Source organism: Dermochelys coriacea, chromosome 15, assembly GCF_009764565.3.
Source record: "Dermochelys coriacea isolate rDerCor1 chromosome 15, rDerCor1.pri.v4, whole genome shotgun sequence".
Classification (NCBI taxonomy): Eukaryota; Metazoa; Chordata; order Testudines; family Dermochelyidae; genus Dermochelys; species Dermochelys coriacea.
This window is the reverse complement of record NC_050082.1, coordinates 1,388,441-1,408,814: the sequence shown is the minus strand read 5'-3', so window position 1 is coordinate 1,408,814 and position 20,374 is coordinate 1,388,441. Positions and strand designations below refer to the sequence as shown.

Here is a 20,374-nt window from a genome sequence, read left to right as displayed (position 1 = left end):
AGGGCCCTCTCATAGGCCATCTGCTGCGGTGCTGCAGTGCGCAAGAAACCCCCTTTCTGCTCCAGCTGCAGAGACGGGCAAAGGGATAAAGACAGAGGCAGGCAGCCTGGTTTCCGACCGGACAAGGGGGCACCTAGGCCTTGTGGGAACTGCGCTGAGCACGGAGTCTAGGAGGCCAAGGCCAGGGCGCCCCAGCTAGTGATGGGAGCAGGCTGGGGCAGCTCCTCTCCCCGGTGTGGGGCGGGCTCAGCCTGAGCCCGGCGTGCGAGAGAGGCCAGCGTCGCCCGGCTGCCTCCCGCTCCCTGCAGGCGGTTTCAGGGCTGGGTTCCGCGCTGGCCGCTCAGCGGTTCGCTTGACGGGGGGGGGGGACGTGCGCCGTGAGCCAGCCCGAGGCAGGCGCCGCGCAGAGCGGAGACGGAGGTTGCCGGAGCAAGTCTAGCGCTGAACTCCGGCTGGGCAACTTAGCGCACGGGGGGGTGGGGGCAGCCCATGCTGCCCCCCCCGCGGCACCTGGCCCGAAGCCATGCCAGCCCCCCAGGGGCCTCTGGGCAGTGGCTAGATGGGGTCCCTGCTTCTGAGCCTCCCCGGGTGAAACACTAGGGAGGATGCCCGGCTGCGTCCTGCCGCCTGCCTGAGCCGCGCGGAGCAGCCGAGCCCGGGGCTGCCGGGATGGGGAGCTGGGTTTGACCGGACCGAGCCGCCGGCGGGACCGTTCTGCCCCCGTGGCTTTGCTGGGGCACCCGGGACGTGTGTGTGCAGGGGCGCAGGGAGGCCACCGAGGCTGCCACCTCCCCGCCGCCCGCCCCAGCCTCTGCCGGAGCGGGGCAGCTCCCGCTGTCCGGGGGCAGGAGGACTCGCGGGCCGGCGCGTGCGGGGGGAGCCCTCTGCGGCCCCACGCCCCGGCCCCGCCAGGGCGCCTCGGATGAGAGCGGGGGCTCCAGCGGGGGACCCGGGCCGCTCCCGCCATGCCGTTCCACCCAGTGACCGCGGCGCTCATGTACCGGGGCATCTACACCGTCCCCAGCATCCTCGAGCAGCGCCCCGTCGAGATCCCCGAGGACGAGCTGGAGGGTGAGTGACCGCCGGGCGGCGGGGCTGCCTGCTAGGGGGGCTGCGGCGGGCTTGCGGGGGGGCGCATCTCGGGAACAAGCCCGGGGGGGCGCATCTCGGGGCTCCCTCCCTTTGCGGGGTCACTTCGCCCGGCAGCCGCACGGGGCGGGGTGGGGGGCACCCGTTTCCTGGGAGCGGGTCGCGGCCGGAGTTTGGCAGCGGTCAGTGGCGGGGGCCGGGACGTGCCCGCTGCGATCGCCAGAGCCCGCCCTGCGGAGCGCGGCCGGGGCTCCGGGGCATTGATGGCTGCTGGGGGGCGGGATTCCACTCGGGGCCGGCGTGGATGGGCCGTGGGGCGCGCCAAGCGAGCTGCCCAGCAGGCGGGGGAGGGAGAGACGTGCCCGCGGCGGAGCAGGAGCTGGGGCGGGGGGGGGGGCAGACAAGCGCGCCAAGAATTAGCGCCCCAGCGCCAGAGGGCTGGAGAGCGGTGGGGAGCGAGGCAGGCTGGGGGGCGGGGGGAACAGCCCCGGTGCGGAGGAAAGGGGAGCAACAGGCGGGGGCCAAGCGCTAGAGCAGAGGGGACCTCCCACGGGGGGGGGGCTTTCCTGCCAGGGCAGGGCCCTGCTCAGGGCCGGGGAATCACCCCCCGCCCCAGGGCTGCTTTGCGGCTCCGAATTGAACCTTCCCCAGCCTCCAGCCGCCTCCCTGCTGGGCGCGCTGCGCCGGCCGGAGAGCCCAGTCCCTGTGCCAGTGCGGCCGCGGGGGAGCCGCGGCGGGCAGGGAAGCCCTGCAGCCCCGGGCGCCGGCGGCCAGCCCCCGCCATTGGCATTCCGCTCGCGTCGGCCCCGGGCGATCCGCGCAGGGCTCACGCCTGCCAAGTAGCCCCGCCGGGCTCGCAGGCGCCCGGCTGCCGGTCAGTGCGGGGTGCGGGGCAAGCGCTGTCAAGGCAGGAGGCGCAAACCGGGAAGGGCGGGGGAGCCGGGCACTCGGTGTGGGGGTGCCGCCTACAACAAGCGATTGATCCGCGGCCACAAAGGCACCGTGATGGGGCACGGCCCATCCTCGCCCTCCCAGCGCGGCGTGGGTCACACTCACAGGGCACGGCCCATCCTCGCCCTCCCAGCGCGGCGTGGGTCACACTCACAGGGCACAGCCCATCCTCGCCCTCCCAGCGCGGCGTGGGTCACACTCACAGGGCACGGCCCATCCTCGCCCTCCCAGCGCGGCGTGGGTCACACTCACAGGGCACGGCCCATCCTCGCCCTCCCAGCGCGGCGTGGGTCACACTCGCAGGGCATTAGCCGTTGTTGGAGGCCTAGCACAGTGTATCACAATCGCACAACATGAGTGATTGGCGCTGTCTGAGCGCATTATGTCACAATCTTATGACATGGGCGATCGTTACTTTTAAACAAAACAAAACCCCAAAACTGTGCCATAAGCAACTTTTACTTTTCTATCCCCCTGTGACCAGGTGGCTTGTTTTGTGGAGCAGGGCCACAAGAGAATGATGAACGCCTGTCGCTTTCTCACAGTGTGGTCGGAGCAGCAATGGCTTTTATATCCCGACGTATTTCTATCAGCATAAGAGATGAATAACTGGGGCTTGTGCAGCTTTTCTATTACAGCATAAGCACAGGGAGCTGCGTTTGTGTAACATTTTGTCACACTAATACACTTACAAGCTGTTGTTATAATCACAACCCGGGCCGAGTGACTGTTACTCTTCTATCGTGTGACATGACCAGCTCCTGCTGGTCTCTTGGGTCAGGATACGATGTGAGCGGGTTTTGCTTTTCTTTAACTATGTCACACTACTCTGGGGCTGTGTAACGTGAGCGACTCTTGCTTTCCCATCACACTGCAACGTGACTGTTGCTTCCTATCACAATGTGTCAGGATATGATGTGAGCGACTCTTGCTTTCCTGGCATGAGAACAGCTGAGTCGCAGGGGCCGTTTTCCATCGCTCTCCCCCTGTTAATTCCAACGGGGAATCTCTTCTTCCGATTTCCAAGGCAGACACAGGAGGGAGCAAGCAGCGAGCGTAGGGGCCCCATACAGCTTTCTCCATCTCATTCCTACTCACCCCCCACCCCCACCCCAGCTGGCATCTCCTTCACCACCTCTGCCAAGGGGTAGTTTGCAGGCAATCTGGCAGTAGGAGGCAAACCACCGTCCCCTCTGCCTCTCCTCCCTGCTGCTTGAACCCAACCTGCCCAGAAATGCCTGGCAGCTAGTGGTGCTTCTGCCCCTGTAGTCCCTGCTGTGCCCACACAGCTGACATTGCAATGTCCCTTTTGGATGTCTTCTGTGCAATGAGTTGGGGGAATCTCAGTTTAGGTGCCTGGTGAACAGGCGTGCCCCAGGCAGAAACGTCCCCGGCTCCTTGCAGCCAGACTGAGCAGAGAGGCCAAGGACCGACAGGATCACAGAGACTGAGGTGCCCGAGAAGTGGGCAGGGTAGGCTTGAGGTACAGGTGTGAGGTTGGGGGCAGAGAAGCTGGCCCTGCTATTGTCTCTGTCCTGTGGCTGGAGAGAGGCCCCCCCAGCCCAGCCCCAAAGCACCCTCCCCGGCGCTAAATCCCAGGGCTGGTCAGACCGTTCTTTTCATTGACACATGGCGTATCGCCACTGCGCTCCCCAGGCACCCTGCTCTCAGGACAGATTTGGACGGGAAGCTTTCTGCGGCCCAGAGAGAGGAAGAGAGCAGGCAGAATGGACAGCCAGTGCTTTTCAAGTGCAGAAAAGACGTTTCAACACAAATCCGCTGCGCGAAACCATTGGGCAGGTTTTGGTTTCATCCCCATGTGGAACTGACACAAGTCTCGAAACCTGCAACGCTGGCCCAGAACAAAGGTGCCGCGCTCTGGCCAGGTCCGCAGGCTGCACGGAGGATGCCCACACGGGCTGCCGCGTGGGCTGGCGCATCCCGGCTAGCTCCCAAAAAACCAGCCGTTTAGCCAGGATGGCAAAGGCAGCTGCCCAGCCTAGCTGCCCAGTACAATCCCGCCTGCGACCCTAGGTACATATTTGGGCACCTCACCCATGCCAGCACCTGTGCCGCCCTGGCTACCCTGCTAAGTGGGGTACGCCTGCCCGTGCTGGCCTCATTGCAGCATAGGCAGACCCTAAAGGAGAAAACATCGCAGCCGACAGCAAGACTCCTCCGGGCTGTTTGATGTCACGCAGGGAAGCAATGGGGCAGGTGACACCAACGAAGCTCGCTCCCTGCTCTGTCCCTGCCAGGCTGCTGGCACGCTTGGCATAGGAGGGTTCCCGAGCATCTGGCTCACCATAGGCACGTCAGGGCCTGGAGCGCCAGGAAATTCAAAGCCCCTCTCCCTTTCCCCTCATGAATATGGTCCTCCCCTCCACCTTCTAAAGTCTCCCCCTGCTCTTTCGTGGATATGGTACAACTTGCCCATTCCTTCCCTGAATCATGGGAGTTGAGGAACATAGGAACTGCATGGCACAGATCACTGGACCCTCTAGAGCAATGCCCCCTCTCTCGGCTGTACTGCACCAACCCCATGGTCCTTGCGGTCCAACCAGCTGGTGGCTCCGGCCCTTTGGGGTGAAGTCTCCAGGGCTGTTCGATGCCCGACGCGAAGCCCCAGAGCCCGTCTCGCTGGACGACGTGGGGCTGCCGTGCGCTCTTTGCTGCGCTCCCTGCCGGCCCCACCTGCGGCACAGCTGTAGCTGGGGAACGATGCTAGATGGAGTTCGGGGCTCGTGATCTTTGCAGGAAGCCTGGGGCTCTCGGTGTCTCTTTAAGCTGGTGATTCGGGTTTTGTAGCAGCCCGTGTGTCACTCTGAAGGGAGCCTGAGCTCCCGAGCAGAGGTGGGGAGCCGAGACGGGTGGGCGCCCGTGTATGACAGCCGGGCTGCTGCTCCTCCACTCACGCTCTGTCTGGTTCTTGCTTCCTGCTCACCCTCCTTTCTTTCTCCCCTCTCCATCTCTGCCCCTTTCGTTCCCAATCTCCCTCTTTAAAGGGAGCAGGAGCCCAAAAACCCAGGAATACAGCAGCTGAACCACAGGGGTCAAATGCCGCCCTGCTAGAAGCCTGCTGAAGCCAGTGGGCTTCCATGAGGAAGAGTTTGGTGCATGGTCTCAGAATTAGACTGCGAGGAAGGATGATCCCATAGTTAAGGCTCCCGGCTGGGACACAGGAGATCTGGATTCAATTCTCATCTCTGCCACTGACTCCCTGCATGACCTTGGATAAGTCTCTTAGCCTCCTTGCCTCTTGCGATGCTCCCTGTCTCTTGTATATTTGGACCAGAGGTGGCCAACCAGTGACTCCCGAGCCACATGCAGGCTCTTCAGAAGTTAATATGCGGCTCCTTGTCTAGGCACCGACTCCGGGGCTGGAGCTACAGGTGCCAACTTTCCAGTGTGCTGGGGTGTGCCCACTGCTCAACTCCTGGCTCTGCCACAGGCTCTGCCCCCACTCCACCCCTTCCCACCCCCTCCCCTGAGCCTGCAGTGCCCTCGCTCCTCCCCACCCCCCTTCCCCTGAGCCTGCAGTGCCCTTGCTCCTCCCCTCCCCCCCATCCTCCAACACGCCACAAAACAGTGATTGGGAGGTACCGGGAGATGCTGCATCAGGGCTGCCGTGGGTGGGAGGCACTGGGAGTGGGGTAGGGGCTGCTGACGTATTACTGTGGCTCTTTGGCAATGTACATTGGTCAATTCTGGCTCCTTCTCAGGCTCAGGTTGGCCACCCTGATTTGGACTGTAACTTCTCCGGGCCAAGGACTGGATCTAACTGCACAGTGCCCAGCACAATGGGGCCTGCATCATGGCTGAGGTCTCTAGCTGCCACTGTAATACTGAGGAGTTAACCCAGCCCTAACTATCAGCATTCACAGCATCTCTGCATAGATTAATGCCTAACCCTGGGGCTGTCTCCCAACCCCAGGAGTTCCCCAGGTCAGTCATACATACATTTCCTTTTCTCTGTCCCCAGGGGATGGGGTGGCCAGGTGCTCTCAGCCAGATGTGTCTTTGCCATCCCTTATTATCAGGCCCTCTGTCCTGTCTCCTCCTCCTCTCTGCCTTTCCTGCGTGATCAGCCTTGTCTCCTCAGACATATCCCCCTCACCCCGGCTCACCGCTGTCCCTGACAGCTGACCATTTCCACTGCAGCATCTTCTCTGCTCATCCTTCTGGAGTGGAGGGGCCAGGCTGAATGCAGCAGCCAAGCTGAGGCTGAACCATTGCTTCAGAGCAGCTCCCTGCACCTCTCAGGATGCTCCTGCATACAGTGGGCCCTTCCAGCCAGCCCCTCCATCAGCCCCCTCCCAGGGCCCTGTTCTTTGCCCCACACTCTGCTCCAAGCCCCCTCCTGTCTCGTACCAGCTGCCCTATCTAAGCCCTCCCATATGCAATAGAGCCTCACTCCCTGGTCCCATGCCCCCTCCCCTCATGCAGGCAGTACACCCCCGGTCCCTTCCTTGACCCTCTCCCTTTGGGTATGAACTATGTCCCTCATTCCCTGCTCTGCCCCCTTTTCAGTACAGCCTCCCTTCCCCACCTGTGCCCCTCTGGACCCTGCACTGGGCAGAGAGCTTTCAAACTAGCCCATCCAGGCAAGCGTTTGGCTTGTCAGATCCAAAATCACGTACTTCAGAGCCCTTCCTTGGATGTCCCTAGATCTTTCTTTATGGCTGAATCCCATGACTACTCCATGCTGCCCTACCTCACCCCTCACCCCCCACCCATGCATTTTTACTAGTCACCCGGCTCCTGGTCCTTGTTATGAGGGTTGTGTGCTAAAGCCCCTGGTTGGTTTCCTCAAATCTAATCCCTCATTTCCAAAGCTTGGTGGGATCATAAACCAAGCCTCCTCTGTGAGGGCTGTAAGTGTCGTTATCCCTGTGTTACAGATTGGGAAACTGAGGCACAGATATGAAGTGACTTGTCCAAGGTCACCCAGCAGGCCATTGACAGAACTAGGAATGGAACCCTGGTGTTTTGGGCAAATAGCTCCCCCCCAACCCCCTGTGCTCAGCCTACTAGATAGCACTGCCCATCAGATCACCTTTCCCTCTTTTAAATCAGCAATGAAAGGAGCCACCCCTGCCATCTCAAACCAGGGCATTGATTAAATTCTTCCTCCTAATAGGGCCCCAGATCAGGGTATTCATCTTAGAAGAGATTGTAAAACTGAAATCATTTCCTTTAGACAGGAGAGGAATAAGAGGGGACCAGAGTCTATGTAATAGTGACTGGGCTAGAGAAGGGAGATTCAGTACTTCTGTTCTGTTTCCTAACACAAGAACAAGGGGACAAACAATGAGATGTAGGGGGCACAAAACCAAACAATTTTCACACAATGCACAATCAGACTGTGGAACTCACTGCCACTGGAAGCTGTCAAGGCCAAGAATTTATAGCATGAGTCAAAAAGGGATTGGGCATGTATACGGACATTGAGAATATGCAAAGTTATCCTAACTTTTAACTAATGATAACAATTGTGAAAGAAAGATAAAACCTGGTGCTTCAGGGTTTAAGCTGATCTGTCACTATTACAGACCAGGGTCAAATCTAATATCGGTCAGATTATTCCATATCTGCTACTACTGGGTTCTTACACTTTCTGCTGGAACACATGGTGCTGGCCACTGATGAGAGAAAACAGGACTTGGTAGATCTGCCTGTGTTCCTAAGCAAACCAAATGCCAGGGTATTGGAAGGTGTAAGCATTTCAGACAAGAGCTTGGTGGTGGCTGCTGGGGTGCTCTGAGCTGGGGGGGGGGGGTACATTGCCAACTCCCTGGTGTTCCTCTGCCACACAGGTGAGAGCATGTCCAGGCAATCTATCAGTGTTTGGATGGGATGCCCCTTTCTTTGGGGTTACTCGATCCTTAGCTCAGTGGTAGCAGGACATCCTAGGGCTCTGCTGAGAGGGAAGGTGCCAGCGCAGAAGACAATGGGCTGCTCAGGGCAGTGTTTTCATGGAATCAGGACATTCCGTCCACTGAGGGGTCCCTTGGCACAACACATCAGATCATTAGAACCATGTTATGAAGGACAATGTTTGTGTTTAACCAGACTCACCCCATGGATCTTGAGTTAGCAGGGATTCCAAGGGTGGGAAAACTACAGCTCATGGGCCAGATCCAGTCTGCCAGCCATTTTAATGTGGCCCTTCAGCTCCCATTGGGGAGTGGGATCTGGGGCTTGCCCCCTCCAGTGCTCCAACCAGGAAGCGGAGTCAGGGACTGCTCCATGCAGCTCCCAGAAGCAGCAGCATGGCCCCCCCCTTCAGCTCCTACGCTTAGGGGCAGTCAGGGGCTTCTGCTCTGCATGCTGTCCCCACCCCAAGCGCAGTCCCTGCAGCTCCTATTGGCCGGGAACCACAGCCAATGGGAGCTGCAGGGGCAGTGCCTGTGGACGGGCAGCATACAAAACTGCCAAGCTGCACCTAGCGTAGAAGCCAGAGAAGTGACATGCTGCTGCTTCTGGGAGCTGCTTGAGGCAAGCGCTGCCCAGAGCCTGTGCCCTGAAGCCACCCCCAAGCCCCAACCCTGATCCCTCTTCCTCCCTCTGAACTCCTCAATCCCAGCCCAGACCACCCTCCTGCACCCCAAACTCCTGATCCCCAGCCCCACCCAGGAGCCCACACTCCAGCACCCTCACCTCCCCTGCACCCCAATTCCTAACCCAGAGCCCCCTCCCGCACGCTGAACTCCTCATTTCTGGCCCCACACCTCCAACCAGAGCCCTCACCCCCTCCCACAGCCCAACCCCAATTTTGGAAGCATTCATGGCCCGCCATAAATTTCTACTCCCAGATGTAGTCCTTGGGCCAAAAAGTTTGCTCACCCCTAGATTAGACCCTCTCCCTGGCCAGGGAATGTTGTCCTGAGAGTTACAGGTCCAAATCCCAGCACAGGCACTTTGACAATGACCCCATGGAGGGGTCATCTGAGGAAACTGAACCTAGGACCTCTCAGTCTAGAAGCATGAGCCTCGACGGCTAGATCTAAGGAAGCAGCCCCAGTGATTTGGCAGCAGTAGCAGACACCTATAACACAATGCATCCAGCCACTAGCAGGGGAACACAGATCCATACTGTGGTGATTTCCCTTTGCCAGATGTTTTCCAACCCTCCAGGAGGGTAACAGAGGAGAATTTTATTCTAGTCTAGTTCTTATACAGCCCTCATCACCATAGCACATGGGGAAGAAGCAGGTAGGTAATCCAGGTTCATGGACATGCCCGCCTGCCTGGTCTCACTGTTTGATTGTGTTTTGTAGCAGCCATTTGTTGATATAAATACAGCAGCAGGATCAATTCAATTAGGCCTCAGCTCTTTGGCATCTGCAAACTGTTGCATATGGATGAGTTAGGAGCGGGCATGGAGGCAGAGGGTCCGGGACACACAGTACAAATCAGTGACAGGACGAATGGGACGGAGACGGTGCCTTCCCTTATGTCTAAGTGCCAGGCACACCAGCAGCACAAAGGAAATGATCATTCATTTTAATGAAGCTCAGATCATTAGCTGATGTCTGTAAGTACCTTGAAGATGCCAAGTGTAATTAATCCTCACAACCTCCAGGGAGGTGGGGAAAGTATAAGCATCACATTTCAGATGGGGGAAATTGAGGCACACAGGAGTCAAAGCCAACATTTCAAACCTAAAGTTAGGTCCCAATTCTGAAAGTTCGGGCTACATCTGTGGTTACTGGGAGCTTCTTAAAGCAAGGCTGTGGGACAGCAGAGAAAGGCACAGTCCTTGGGGTCTGTGCTGCAAGGATACCCACCCAGCGCTGACTGAGGTCTTGTTCACACACACATCTAGCCCTGGTTGCACTGAAATCAGTTTTAAAACCCATTTAGCTAAACTGGTGCCAACCCTGGCCTGGCCTCTGATCTCAGTTCAGAACTGGTTATGCTGGTTTAGCTCCTGCCCACTCACCGCTGCCAGCTAAGCAGAAATAAATCCAGTTAAATCCAGTTTAAGAGCGTAGACACGGCAGCTTTGAACCAGGTTAGTTAAAGCCATGCAACTCTGTGTTTAGAGACCAGGCCAGAAAACCCAAAGCCCGCCCCAGTATGCAAGGGGCTCAGTGTAAGAGTCTCTGGGCAGTTCCCAAATCCTGGTCAGGAGTTTGGAGGGGATGCCCTAGGCCCCTGCAGTTTGTATTGGCAGCCAAGCTTTGGGGTATGTATCCATATGGAATGGCTAAGCCCTCTGAGGCCTGCCTTCCTTTTTATACCATGACAACCACCCTGTCTTTGGCAAGACACCTTCACCCCACCTCCTGCACCCATCCTGCTCTCAAGTCTCTGCCTTTTGAGCACCTCCTCAGCAACATCCCACAGTGAAAGCCTGATCTCAGTGAACCCAATGGGAGATTTACCATTGACATCCATGGAGCCGGGATTTTGCCCCAGCAGGGACCACACCTTTTACACAGGGTGGATCTGTTCAGGGCAGGGTCTGATGAGCATAGCAGCCCCTGCAGCAAGAGGTGTGAGTGGAAACAAACAGAAGCAAGGTGATGGCCAGACAGAGGGCAGGCAGCTGTCTCCCACTTCCTGCTCATCCTGGATCCTGACACAAGCCCTGGGAAAACTTGGCCCCAATTTCACAGCTGTGTCCCAAATGCCATGTTCTAATCAATCCACTGTGCAGTGATGGAGAGCCATCCGAGAGCTGCTTAGCAGCACCGGGGCAGTGAGTGGTGGGTCGGCCCAGTTTCCAGCAGACAGGTATCCATGTCTCAAAAACCACCACCACCACCACCACCACCACCAGAACTAACTGGCAGTCTCAGCAGAGAGGCTGGGTGGTGAATGGGTTATGGAGCCTGAATTCCCTCTGCCAACTACGAGCATGTCTACACAGGACACTTTAGGAAATTAATCTGAATTAACTAAAGGTGTGAATTTAAACGGCATTATTAGTTAGATCGCATTAAACCCGTGTGGGCATTCTTTCCGAATTAAAGTAACGTTAATTCGCTTTAAATTTAATTCACTTCCAGTGTTAATTTGGATTAATTTTCCAGAGCATCTCACTTATAGAGAAGCCCTGAGAGGCGCCCCCTCCAGGGCAGAGCTGGGGAAGCCTGCCCAGCTCTGAATCATTTCAGCAGCGGAGCAAGCCAGGAGGGGAGCTTACTTGCTTTGGTGGACGTCATTGTAACACACAAGCGGAGAACAGGGGGCCTTTGTTGCCCTCTGAGTGGCTGGGCCACATAGGTGGCTAACAAGGCTGATGCTGCAGCTGGCTAAAAGGGTTCTTGCTTTAGCTCATGTGGGAGACTCAGCTTTTAGCACTGTGAGTCGAGGGTTCAAGGTTGCATCAGTGCGTGGAGCCAGAATGCAGCTGGGGAAGTGCATGGGGGACAAAAGACATGATCTGAAAGGCATGCAGGCCCACAGCAGTGAGTGCATGCACATGGCTGTAGCTGTGCAGGGGCACATCCCCCAAGCTAGCCCCAGCAGGAGACACTGGACTGATGGGGGAAACCAGAGTGTGGGACTCTCAAACACAGTCTGGAGGCCTGGTACAGTATCCAGGCAGATGGATTTTCAGACTAAAAGTTGATTTTATGGAGGAAAAAACCCACAGGAACTGTACCAGGTTTTACCAGGGGGCTTAACTGTAACTCTCCAGAGGCACCTGGGCCCTTAGAAAAGGAATCAACAGCTGTACCCAGAGCTAGTGGGGCCAGACTAACCCCCACTGCATCTTCCCATCTCCCCAGAGAGATTCTCCCCAAGCTCCCTTCAGAGGAGAGGAGGCAAATGCTCCCCAGCCGGGGCACCTCTGCTTCTCCCTCTCCCAGTGACAGAGCCCCACTTGGGTATCTGCTGCTCCCATGTCAATATGCCCTGCCTGGGGAGCATGCTGTCGCCATAGGAGGGGGCTGAGGGCATGCGGGGGTGTGTGTGTGTGTCCCCTCCCTGCCTGCAGGGCAGCCAACTCAGCATCTTCCCCTGCACTAACTGCGCCAACCTGGCCCTGAATCCTCCCTCCCCCACCCAGCTGGTAGATGCTTGGATCTGGGGATCTTGGTTTTAAAACATCCTTTGTTCAACTCAAGCCATTTGTGGTGCGTTTCCCTGAGTTCCAGTGCTGGGCTCTGCAGGAGCCACAGGGAGAAGAGGCCATTAAATGACAGCTAAGCAAACACAGCTCCAGCAAGGGCTGCCGCAAGCCAGAGACACTGAGCTTCTTAAAGCTAGAGACACAAGGGGGACCTGGGCATCCCATCTCCCAGCCCTGCCACTCACTCCAGTTCACACTGTCCAGGGAGGGGAATCTACCCAGACACCCACAACAATCATTGTCTAGCTGGGCAGAGCAGTGAGAGAGCCCCGAGGGAGGGCACAGAGCCAGCCACCATTCTCTCCCGCCCTTGCTGTGTATTGCCCTGCCAGCAGGCATCCTTCCAGCCCAGATGCCTGCGGACAGCAGGGAGAGGAAGCACATGCTTGCCAGTGCTAACCCGCTGTCTGCTACAGAATAGCAATTGGAGGGGCCTCAGAGGAGAGCCGCACAAGAATTGCTGGGCCCAGCCCTGGGAATCACTAAGAAGAGAGCAGGAGAAGCACCTGCACACAGCTGAGGCAGTGTGGCTAGGGGCCAGTAGCCCCTGGGGCTGTATTCACTCACTGGCATATGGCTAACACCCACAGAGGCTAATGGGAGCTGCCGCCCCAGAGCGGGTCCTTCAGCCCCAAGCTGCGCTCTTTGTGATTCATTATTAATAACTAGCATTTCAGTGGTGACACTACTAGACTCAGCACTGCACCGGCCCCTTGACAACTCACCATGTACGGCCCTGATTTGGGTCCCCTTGCTCTCTCCATGGAGTCCTCCCCCACATGAGGAGACCCACTGATCTCAAGGGGGGTGCTTAAGAAGTCAGGTGCCATCCAGCCTGAGGAAGGGTGAAAGCTGAGCCTAAGTAGATGGAGCCCAGACCAGAGGTGGAGAGCAAGAGGGTGGGGCTAGCACTGGCTGCTGCTGACAGAGCTAGGTTGTGACATGCGCCAGCGTGGGCTCGACTTCTAATCCTCACCCTGCCATCAGGGCCCTGAGTTATCTGAGACCAGGCGGCTCTTTAGGCACCTTTAAAAACCTGACCTTTGGAGCTCTGCAGTGCACAGCAGATTGACTGCATGAAGCCTTGGGAAAGCAGCCTTCTTTCATCAAATGTCCAAAACAACCCCTTGGTTTTGGGTGCTCAACTTGGGGCATAGCCTGGTTTTTAGCCCCGCCCTTCATGACTCCCATTGGCCGCCACTGTTATTTCCATTGCTCCCAGGAAAGAGCTTGCTGCCAATGGGGGCCCCCTTTGCACACACTCCAGTAGCAGACCAACAAGTCTTCCTGCCTCAGTTTCCCCACAAAAGGGACAATCTCTCATTGTCCATTCCAAGTCCCTTCTCTGTGCATAATCTGTTCAGGTAAACCAGGGCAGTAGTTCCACAAACCCTTGTAATTAAGCCATTCTTGACACACCCACCATAAACATACAAAGGTACAAATGCTTTTCCATTGTCTCTGCAGGGGCACTACCTCGAGATCACCCTGAGAGCCAATAGCAGCACTGTGTTCCTCATTCCTTTCACCCCTGATGCAGGGCCCCCACTCTCCAGACCCCCCCCTATCTGAGAGCAACCAGTCTCTACAGCCCCCAGGTCAGGTGTCCCCAGGAGAGCTCCCCAGTGTCCCACTCCCCAGGCAGGGAGTCCTACCCCTGCTTAGGGCATGTCCCTCTGAAGTCCACTCTCTTGCATCTGAGCTCTGCTTCCCCTGACTGAGCTGGATCTGCCCCTTTTGCCACAACCCCAGCCTGCTGCTTATCAGGGGCCCCAGCTTTGGGCAGTGCTCATCAGCTGTTCCACCACAGCTCAGATCTCCTGTAGTGCTCTCCCAAGCAACTCTTGCCATTGCTGTCCTCCTTCTTCCTGTTCCTGGCATCTCTCAGACAGCTCCCATCTGCTCATCTCCTCCCTCTGTAGCAAAGCCCAGGTGTCCTCTTTTAAACCTAATGGACGGGGGGGGTAGCTGACCAGTCACAGGTGCACTGGGCTCTTCCCTCTTACAGGGAACCAAACGGGCTGCTGGCCATCGTGACCATACAGTCCCCATCTGGCTGTGTAGTTAAGGGCTGCAGACGCTGGCAGACCCAGGCTGCTGAGGGGGCTGGCACTGCTAACACACCCGGGCTGGTGATGCCTAGATGCCAGTTGTGACAGAAGTGGAACCGAGATGTAATAATCTGCAATCATTTTATGAACAGTGTGTGACCAGGCCAGCAAAGGGAAGCTATTTTATAGTGGGTTATAAGGTTTTCCGGTGTGAATCTGATCCACCTTATACCAGGACCGTGGGATGAACAGATGGTCCTTGTGGTCCCTTCTAATCCTATGATTCTAACAACCAGGGAAGTAACTCAATGGCTTGCCAGCTAAGAACATTTAGGTGCACATTAGGAAGATGATGGAGTCCAGCTACTGGCTTCAAAGATCCTACGTCTTGTCTCCAACACCTGGTTTTGCAGTCCCACAGGAACAAGGCTCATGAGCTCCCATCATCCCAAATCTGTCTTCAGACCAGCCTCTGGTTCCAGCAGATCCACCATCCTTTGCCAAGTAACTTCCCCATCTGAAGCTGTGTGCCTGACCAGCTGGTTAGACATCAGAACAGTCTGGGAATTCCCTGGAGGAGCAGGTCTCTTCCGGACAAACCAGCCAAAGGCTGCAGCCACCTTGCCAGAAAAAGGAAGAAAGATCAATCTCTCTCTCTTTCTTTAAGAAGAGTAAGCAAAGCAGTTGTAACACTAGAGCAGGAATTGGGCTGTAACAAACCTACATCAAAAGGCACTCCAGTGCACATTCACCTTTTATGCATACATCCAAGTTACTCGCTTCATACACACGCGCACCAGGGAAAGCACTTTTCAATTCCGAGAAGACCGGACATGCTCTGCTCCACTTTCGAGAAGTAGGAGTTCAAGCATTGTGTGTTCTTAATTCAATCACAGACAGTTACATCGTTTTTTCAGGTGTCTTGCATTATTAAAGGTATCCTCACAGCACCAGATTTAAGCAGGGAAGTTCCTGGCTGAGCTGTACATCAAGGTAGAACTGAATTATAAGGCCATTCCTCCCCCGCCTTACACATTATCAATCACAGACTTTGGTCATGTGCATTATGATGCTGCTATTTGCCAACAGCAAACAGTGTCTAGCACTCTCCCAAGCCAGATGTTCATGAGCAAGACCTGGGCAGCTCAGCTGTAAATCAAGTAAACTATTTCCCTATTTCTCTCCTGTCTTCTCTCCTTTACAGACAGCTAGCTGAGTCCACAGGCCTCCTTAAATCTCAGGGGAATCTGACATTAGGCAATAGCTTCCAAATCAATCTGAGAATGATGCATTATCACCCCACTGCAGGGGCAGAGTTAAGGTTTTTGAAGTTATTTGAGTGTGATTGTGTTGTGTTATGGCAGAGCAACCTTAACTCTGAATTGGAGTTGCCAACTTTCCAATTTCAGAAAACTGGACACCCCTACTCTTCCCTCTCCCCTGTGGCCCTACCCCCTGCTCCCTCCCCCAAGATCCCACTCTCTGCTCACTCCTCTTTGCCCCCCACACCCTGCGCCTAGCTCAGGGACCACCATACTCTCCCCATCCCACCAGTTATGTGCAGGGGGGAGGCTTTCTCCATAAGCCACTCACTCAAGTCACAAGAAGTCTGTGGCGGAGCTGGGAATAGAACCCAGGAGTCCTGGCTTCCAGCTCCTCCCGCCTCATTGTAACCACAAAACACCATTCTCCTCTCTAAGCCAGGAGTCCTGACTCCCAGCTCCCCCATGCCAGCTGCTCCAGGTCCCCCAACACTGAGGCAAGGGACGGTCCCAAACATGCCCAGGTATCCCTTGCCCATCTGGGTCCGTGGAACTGAGAGCAGGGAGCTGCTTGCTTCCATCTGGGGAACTTGCCCCCTTGTTTGTAGCTGCCCCCCTGGCAGCCACAACCCACTCTCCCTGGCTGGCTCCAGAAAACTTACACAGAAATATTGGTTCTGGGGTCTCCCCACTTCTCCCAAGGGGTTTAATGAGCCTCCTGGTTCCTCCGCACCCCACGGTGAGGGGCTTTTGGGGCACCGGCTCTTGACCTACCTTGGCTGTGGCTGGGACACGCTGACTGTAAAGGCCCCGAGCCTGCCAAGTTCTGCCGCCTGGAGTGAGCAGGCACCCAAGTTCCCAGGGATCGGCGCTGGGGGATGGCCAGCCTCCTACCTGGATGGTGATCGTGTCGTGCATGGAGCCAGGATTGGCGGCCCAGCCCTTCAGGGGAAGTGGTCCTGCACAGCACGCCAAGCCCGGACCCCTCTGCAGCTTTCCAAACAGCCCCTTTCCCAACATCCATGCCCCACAGGTAGCGGGCTGCCCCCTTCCTTCTTGCAGCCTCGCTGGCATGCTCAGAGCTTGCCCTCTCCTTGCCCGCTCTGCTTGCAGCTCCGGTGTGAACCTGTGGTGTCCACCCTTCCCCAGGCCAGCCCCCTTCTCCGCCAGAGCCATCTCCTCAGGCTGTGAGGGGCCCCTTCGCCACTGCTGAAGCTTTCTGCGAGCAGCTGAGCAGCTGCTGCTCTTCCTGCCCTCTTGGCGGGGAGGCTGATTGTGGTTACTCTGGTAACCAGACACTGCTAGGTCCCCTTTTGGACCAGACTTTCTGGTCAAAAACCGGACACCGGGCAATTCAGAGTCTGAATTTTAATGCTAATGCCCTTGAAAGGTGATATGCAGACAGCACTCTGCCATGTGCTTGCATCTTGATGCCATCTGCGCACCTTGGAAGAGTAATGCTAGATTGCAGCCAGGGCCAGCTCTTCAGCATAGACGATTTACAGACAAAGACAATCGTTGCACTGGATGAGGATATCAACACAATGAGGAAGGAAAGGGAATCTCTATCACCCACCCCTCCTGTTGCCCCTCCCCCCATAGACTCTCCCTTGTGGGTGGGGTGAGAGTGGGGCCAGCCTGCCCTGGGCACATGAGGGGGGACCATTTGTGTAGGAGCTGGCAGCTCAGGCTGCCCTGGGTATGGGGGTGGACCATGTGGGGAGGAGCTGGGAGCTCAGGCTGTCGCTCGTCTCAGGTACAGTGACACAGCACCAAGCCGTTTGCTCTCAGCCCTGGTCTACCCGACGGGGTTAGGTCCAATTTAGCCGCGTGAGGTCAATTTTAAGACGACTGCATCTACGCGACCAACCCCTTCTGTCGGCCTAAAGGGCTCTTAAAATCGACTTCTGTTCTCCTCCCCGGTGAGGGGAGTAGCGCTAAAATCAACCTCGCCAGGCCGAATTTGGGGTAGTGCGAACACAATTTGACAACATTGGCCTCTGGGAACTATCCCAGAGTGCTCCATTGTGACCACTCTGGGCAGCTCTTTGAACTCCGATGCTCTAGCCAGGTACACAGGAAAAGTCCCAGGGAAAGTTTGAATTTCATTTCCTGTTGGTCAGCGTGGCGAGCTCAGCAGCACAGGGGACACTGCAGTCCCCCCAGAATCGCAAACGAGCTCCAGCATGGAGCAAACGGGAGACAATGGATCTGATCCCTGTATGGGGAGAAGAATCTGTGCAGGCCGAACTCCGATCCAAAAGAAGAAATGCAAATATATATATATATGCATGCCAAAATCGCACAGGGCATGGTGGAGAGAGGCTACAACAGGGACACACAACTGTGCCGCGTGAAAGTCAAGGAGCTCAGGCAAGCCTACCAAAAGACAAAGGAGGCAAACAGTCTCTCCGGGTCAGAGTCCCATACATGCCGCTTCTATGATGAGCTGCATGGCATTCTAGGGGGGACCCTACCACTACCTCACCGCTGTCCGTGGACACCTGCAAGTGGGGAGTCTCACACAACAGGGAGGAGGATTTTGTGGATGAGGAAGACGAGGAGGAGGAGAATGCGCAGCAGGCAAGCGGTGAATCCATCCTCCCCGGCAGCCAGGACCTTTTCATCACCCTGGAGCCAATACCCTCCCAAGGCGGGATCCCCGATACTGAAGCTGGAGAAGGCAGCTCTGGTGAGTGCACATTTGTAACTACAGTACAGCGTTTAAAAGCAATAGTGTTTAATGTTTGATTTGCCCTGAAGAATTTGGATGCATTCCGGGCCCGTACAGCTACTGGAAAATTCTGTTAATGTGTCTGGGGATGGAGCAGGAATCCTCCAGGGACATCTCCATGAAGCTCTCCTGGAGGTACTCTGAAAGCCTTTGCAGAAGGTTTCTGGGGAGGGCTGCTTTATTTCGTCCTCCACGGTAGGACACTTTACCACACCAAGCCAGTATCAAGTACTCTGCAATCATTGCAGCACAAAGCATGGCAGCAAATGGTCCTGGGTTTTGGTAACATTCAAGCAACATTCAGTCTTTATCTTTCTGTGTTAGCCTCAGGAGAGTGATAACATTCATGGTCGCCTGGTTGAAATAGGGGGATTTTTGTAAGGGAACAGTAAAAGGACCCCGTTCACGCTGGGTTGTTTGCGCTTGGCTAAAAGGGATCATCCCAGAGAATAGCCATGTGGTGGGGTGGAGGGAGGTGTGTGCTGCACATCCACCTGAAAACTGCAGCCCCTCCTTTTAAATGTGAAACCCAACTGCCATTGCTTGCTATGGGAAAGGATGGCACTGCAGTTTGAAACGATTCCGACATGTTATGAAGGCGGAAGAAGACAACCCTGCGTACCAAAAGGCTTACCATGGCTGCCTGGAAACCGAATTCTGTTGCCCAGCCGTGTGTGATGTGTCACCATACCAGCAGTGCTCAATATAAAAGGCAAAATGCGACCTTGTACCTAAAGCACATGTGCTATCTGCTGTGAATTGGTTGATTCACTGTGAAAGAGTCTCCCTTTTTCTCAGAAATGTATCATCTTAAATTTAACTCTCCCTTTTTATCTCCCCCCAGGTGCAAATGTTTCTATGCTCCCCCTATCATCTCCATCCCTGAGGTTATCACAGATTAGAAGGCGAAAAAACACACTCACAATGACATGTTTTCCAAGCTCATACAGTCCTCCCACAGTGATAGGGCACAGCTTAATGCATGGAGGCATTCAGTGGCAGAGGCCAGGAAAGCATCAAGTGAGCATGAAGAGCAGAGGCAGGAGGCGATGCTGAGGCTAATGGGGGAGCAAATGGACATGATGAAGCATCTGTTGGAGCTGCAGGAAAGCCAACAAGAGCACAGACCCCCACTGCATCCATTGTATACTGACTGCCCTCCTCCCCAAGTTCCACATCCTCCTCACCCAGAAGCCCAAGAACGCAGGGGCGGCAGGGAGAGGCTCCGGGCACCCAGCCACTCCACTCCAGTGCGCCTAACTGTGCTCTTCTAATCGCCCTGGTGTCTGGATGCTCAGAATCAGTCTTCAGTTGATTTGCCTCAACCTCCCACCCCGCCATAAACATCTCCCCCTTACTCTCACAGATATTATGGAGCACACAGCAAGCAGCAATAACAATGGGAATGTTGGTTGTGCTGAGGTCTATCCTAGTCAGCAAACAGCTCCAGTGTAAAACAGCTTTTAAACATCCAAAGGCACATTCTACCACCATTCTGCACTTGCTCAGCCTACAGTTGAACTGCTCCTGACTACTGTCCAGGCTGCCTGTGTACGGCTTCATGAGCCATGGGAGCAAGGGGTAGGCTGGGTCCCCAAGGATAACTATTGGCATTTCAACAACCCCAGTGGTAATTTTCTGGTCTGGGAAGTAAGTCCCTTCTTGCAATTGCTCGAACAGCCCTGAGTTCCTGAAGATGTGAGTGTCATGCACCTTTCCCGGCCATCCCAAGTTGATGTCAGTGAAACATCTCTTGTGATCCACCAGTGCTTGCAGCACCATTGAGAAGTATCCCTTGTGGTTTATGTACTGGTTGGCAAGGTGGTCCGGTCCCAAGATACAGATATGCGTTCCATCTATCACCCCACCACAGTTAGGGAACCCCATTGCAGCAAAGCCATCCAGTATAACCTGCACATTTCCCAGAGTCACTACCCTTGATAGCAGAATGTCAGTGATAGCATTGGCTATTTAGATCACAGCAGCCCCCACAGTGGACTTGTCCACTCCAAATTGATTCCCGATTGACTGGTAGCAGTCGGGCGTTGCAAGCTTCCACAGGGCTATCACCACTTGCTTCTCAACTGTCAGGCAGCTCTCATCTTAGTATTCCTGCACTTCAGGGCGGGGAAAAGCAACTCACAAAGTTCAAGGAAAGCGGCCTTACGCATGAGAAAGTTTCGCAGCCACTGTGAATCAT

The 20,374-nt window shown here is 55.9% G+C and overlaps 1 protein-coding gene across 1 annotated transcript in view; it reads left to right on the top strand.

Annotated features, from left to right (window-relative positions):
• Window positions 1–411: 411 nt before the first annotated feature.
• CABP7 (calcium binding protein 7) overlaps window positions 412–20,374 on the top strand; it is a 66,639-nt gene continuing 46,676 nt past the window's right edge. The window contains exon 1 of the mRNA XM_038373496.2: window positions 412–1,071. Within this exon, the coding sequence (XP_038229424.1) occupies window positions 966–1,071 (106 nt within the window). The 5' untranslated portion in view covers window positions 412–965. The remainder of the gene's footprint in view (window positions 1,072–20,374) is intronic.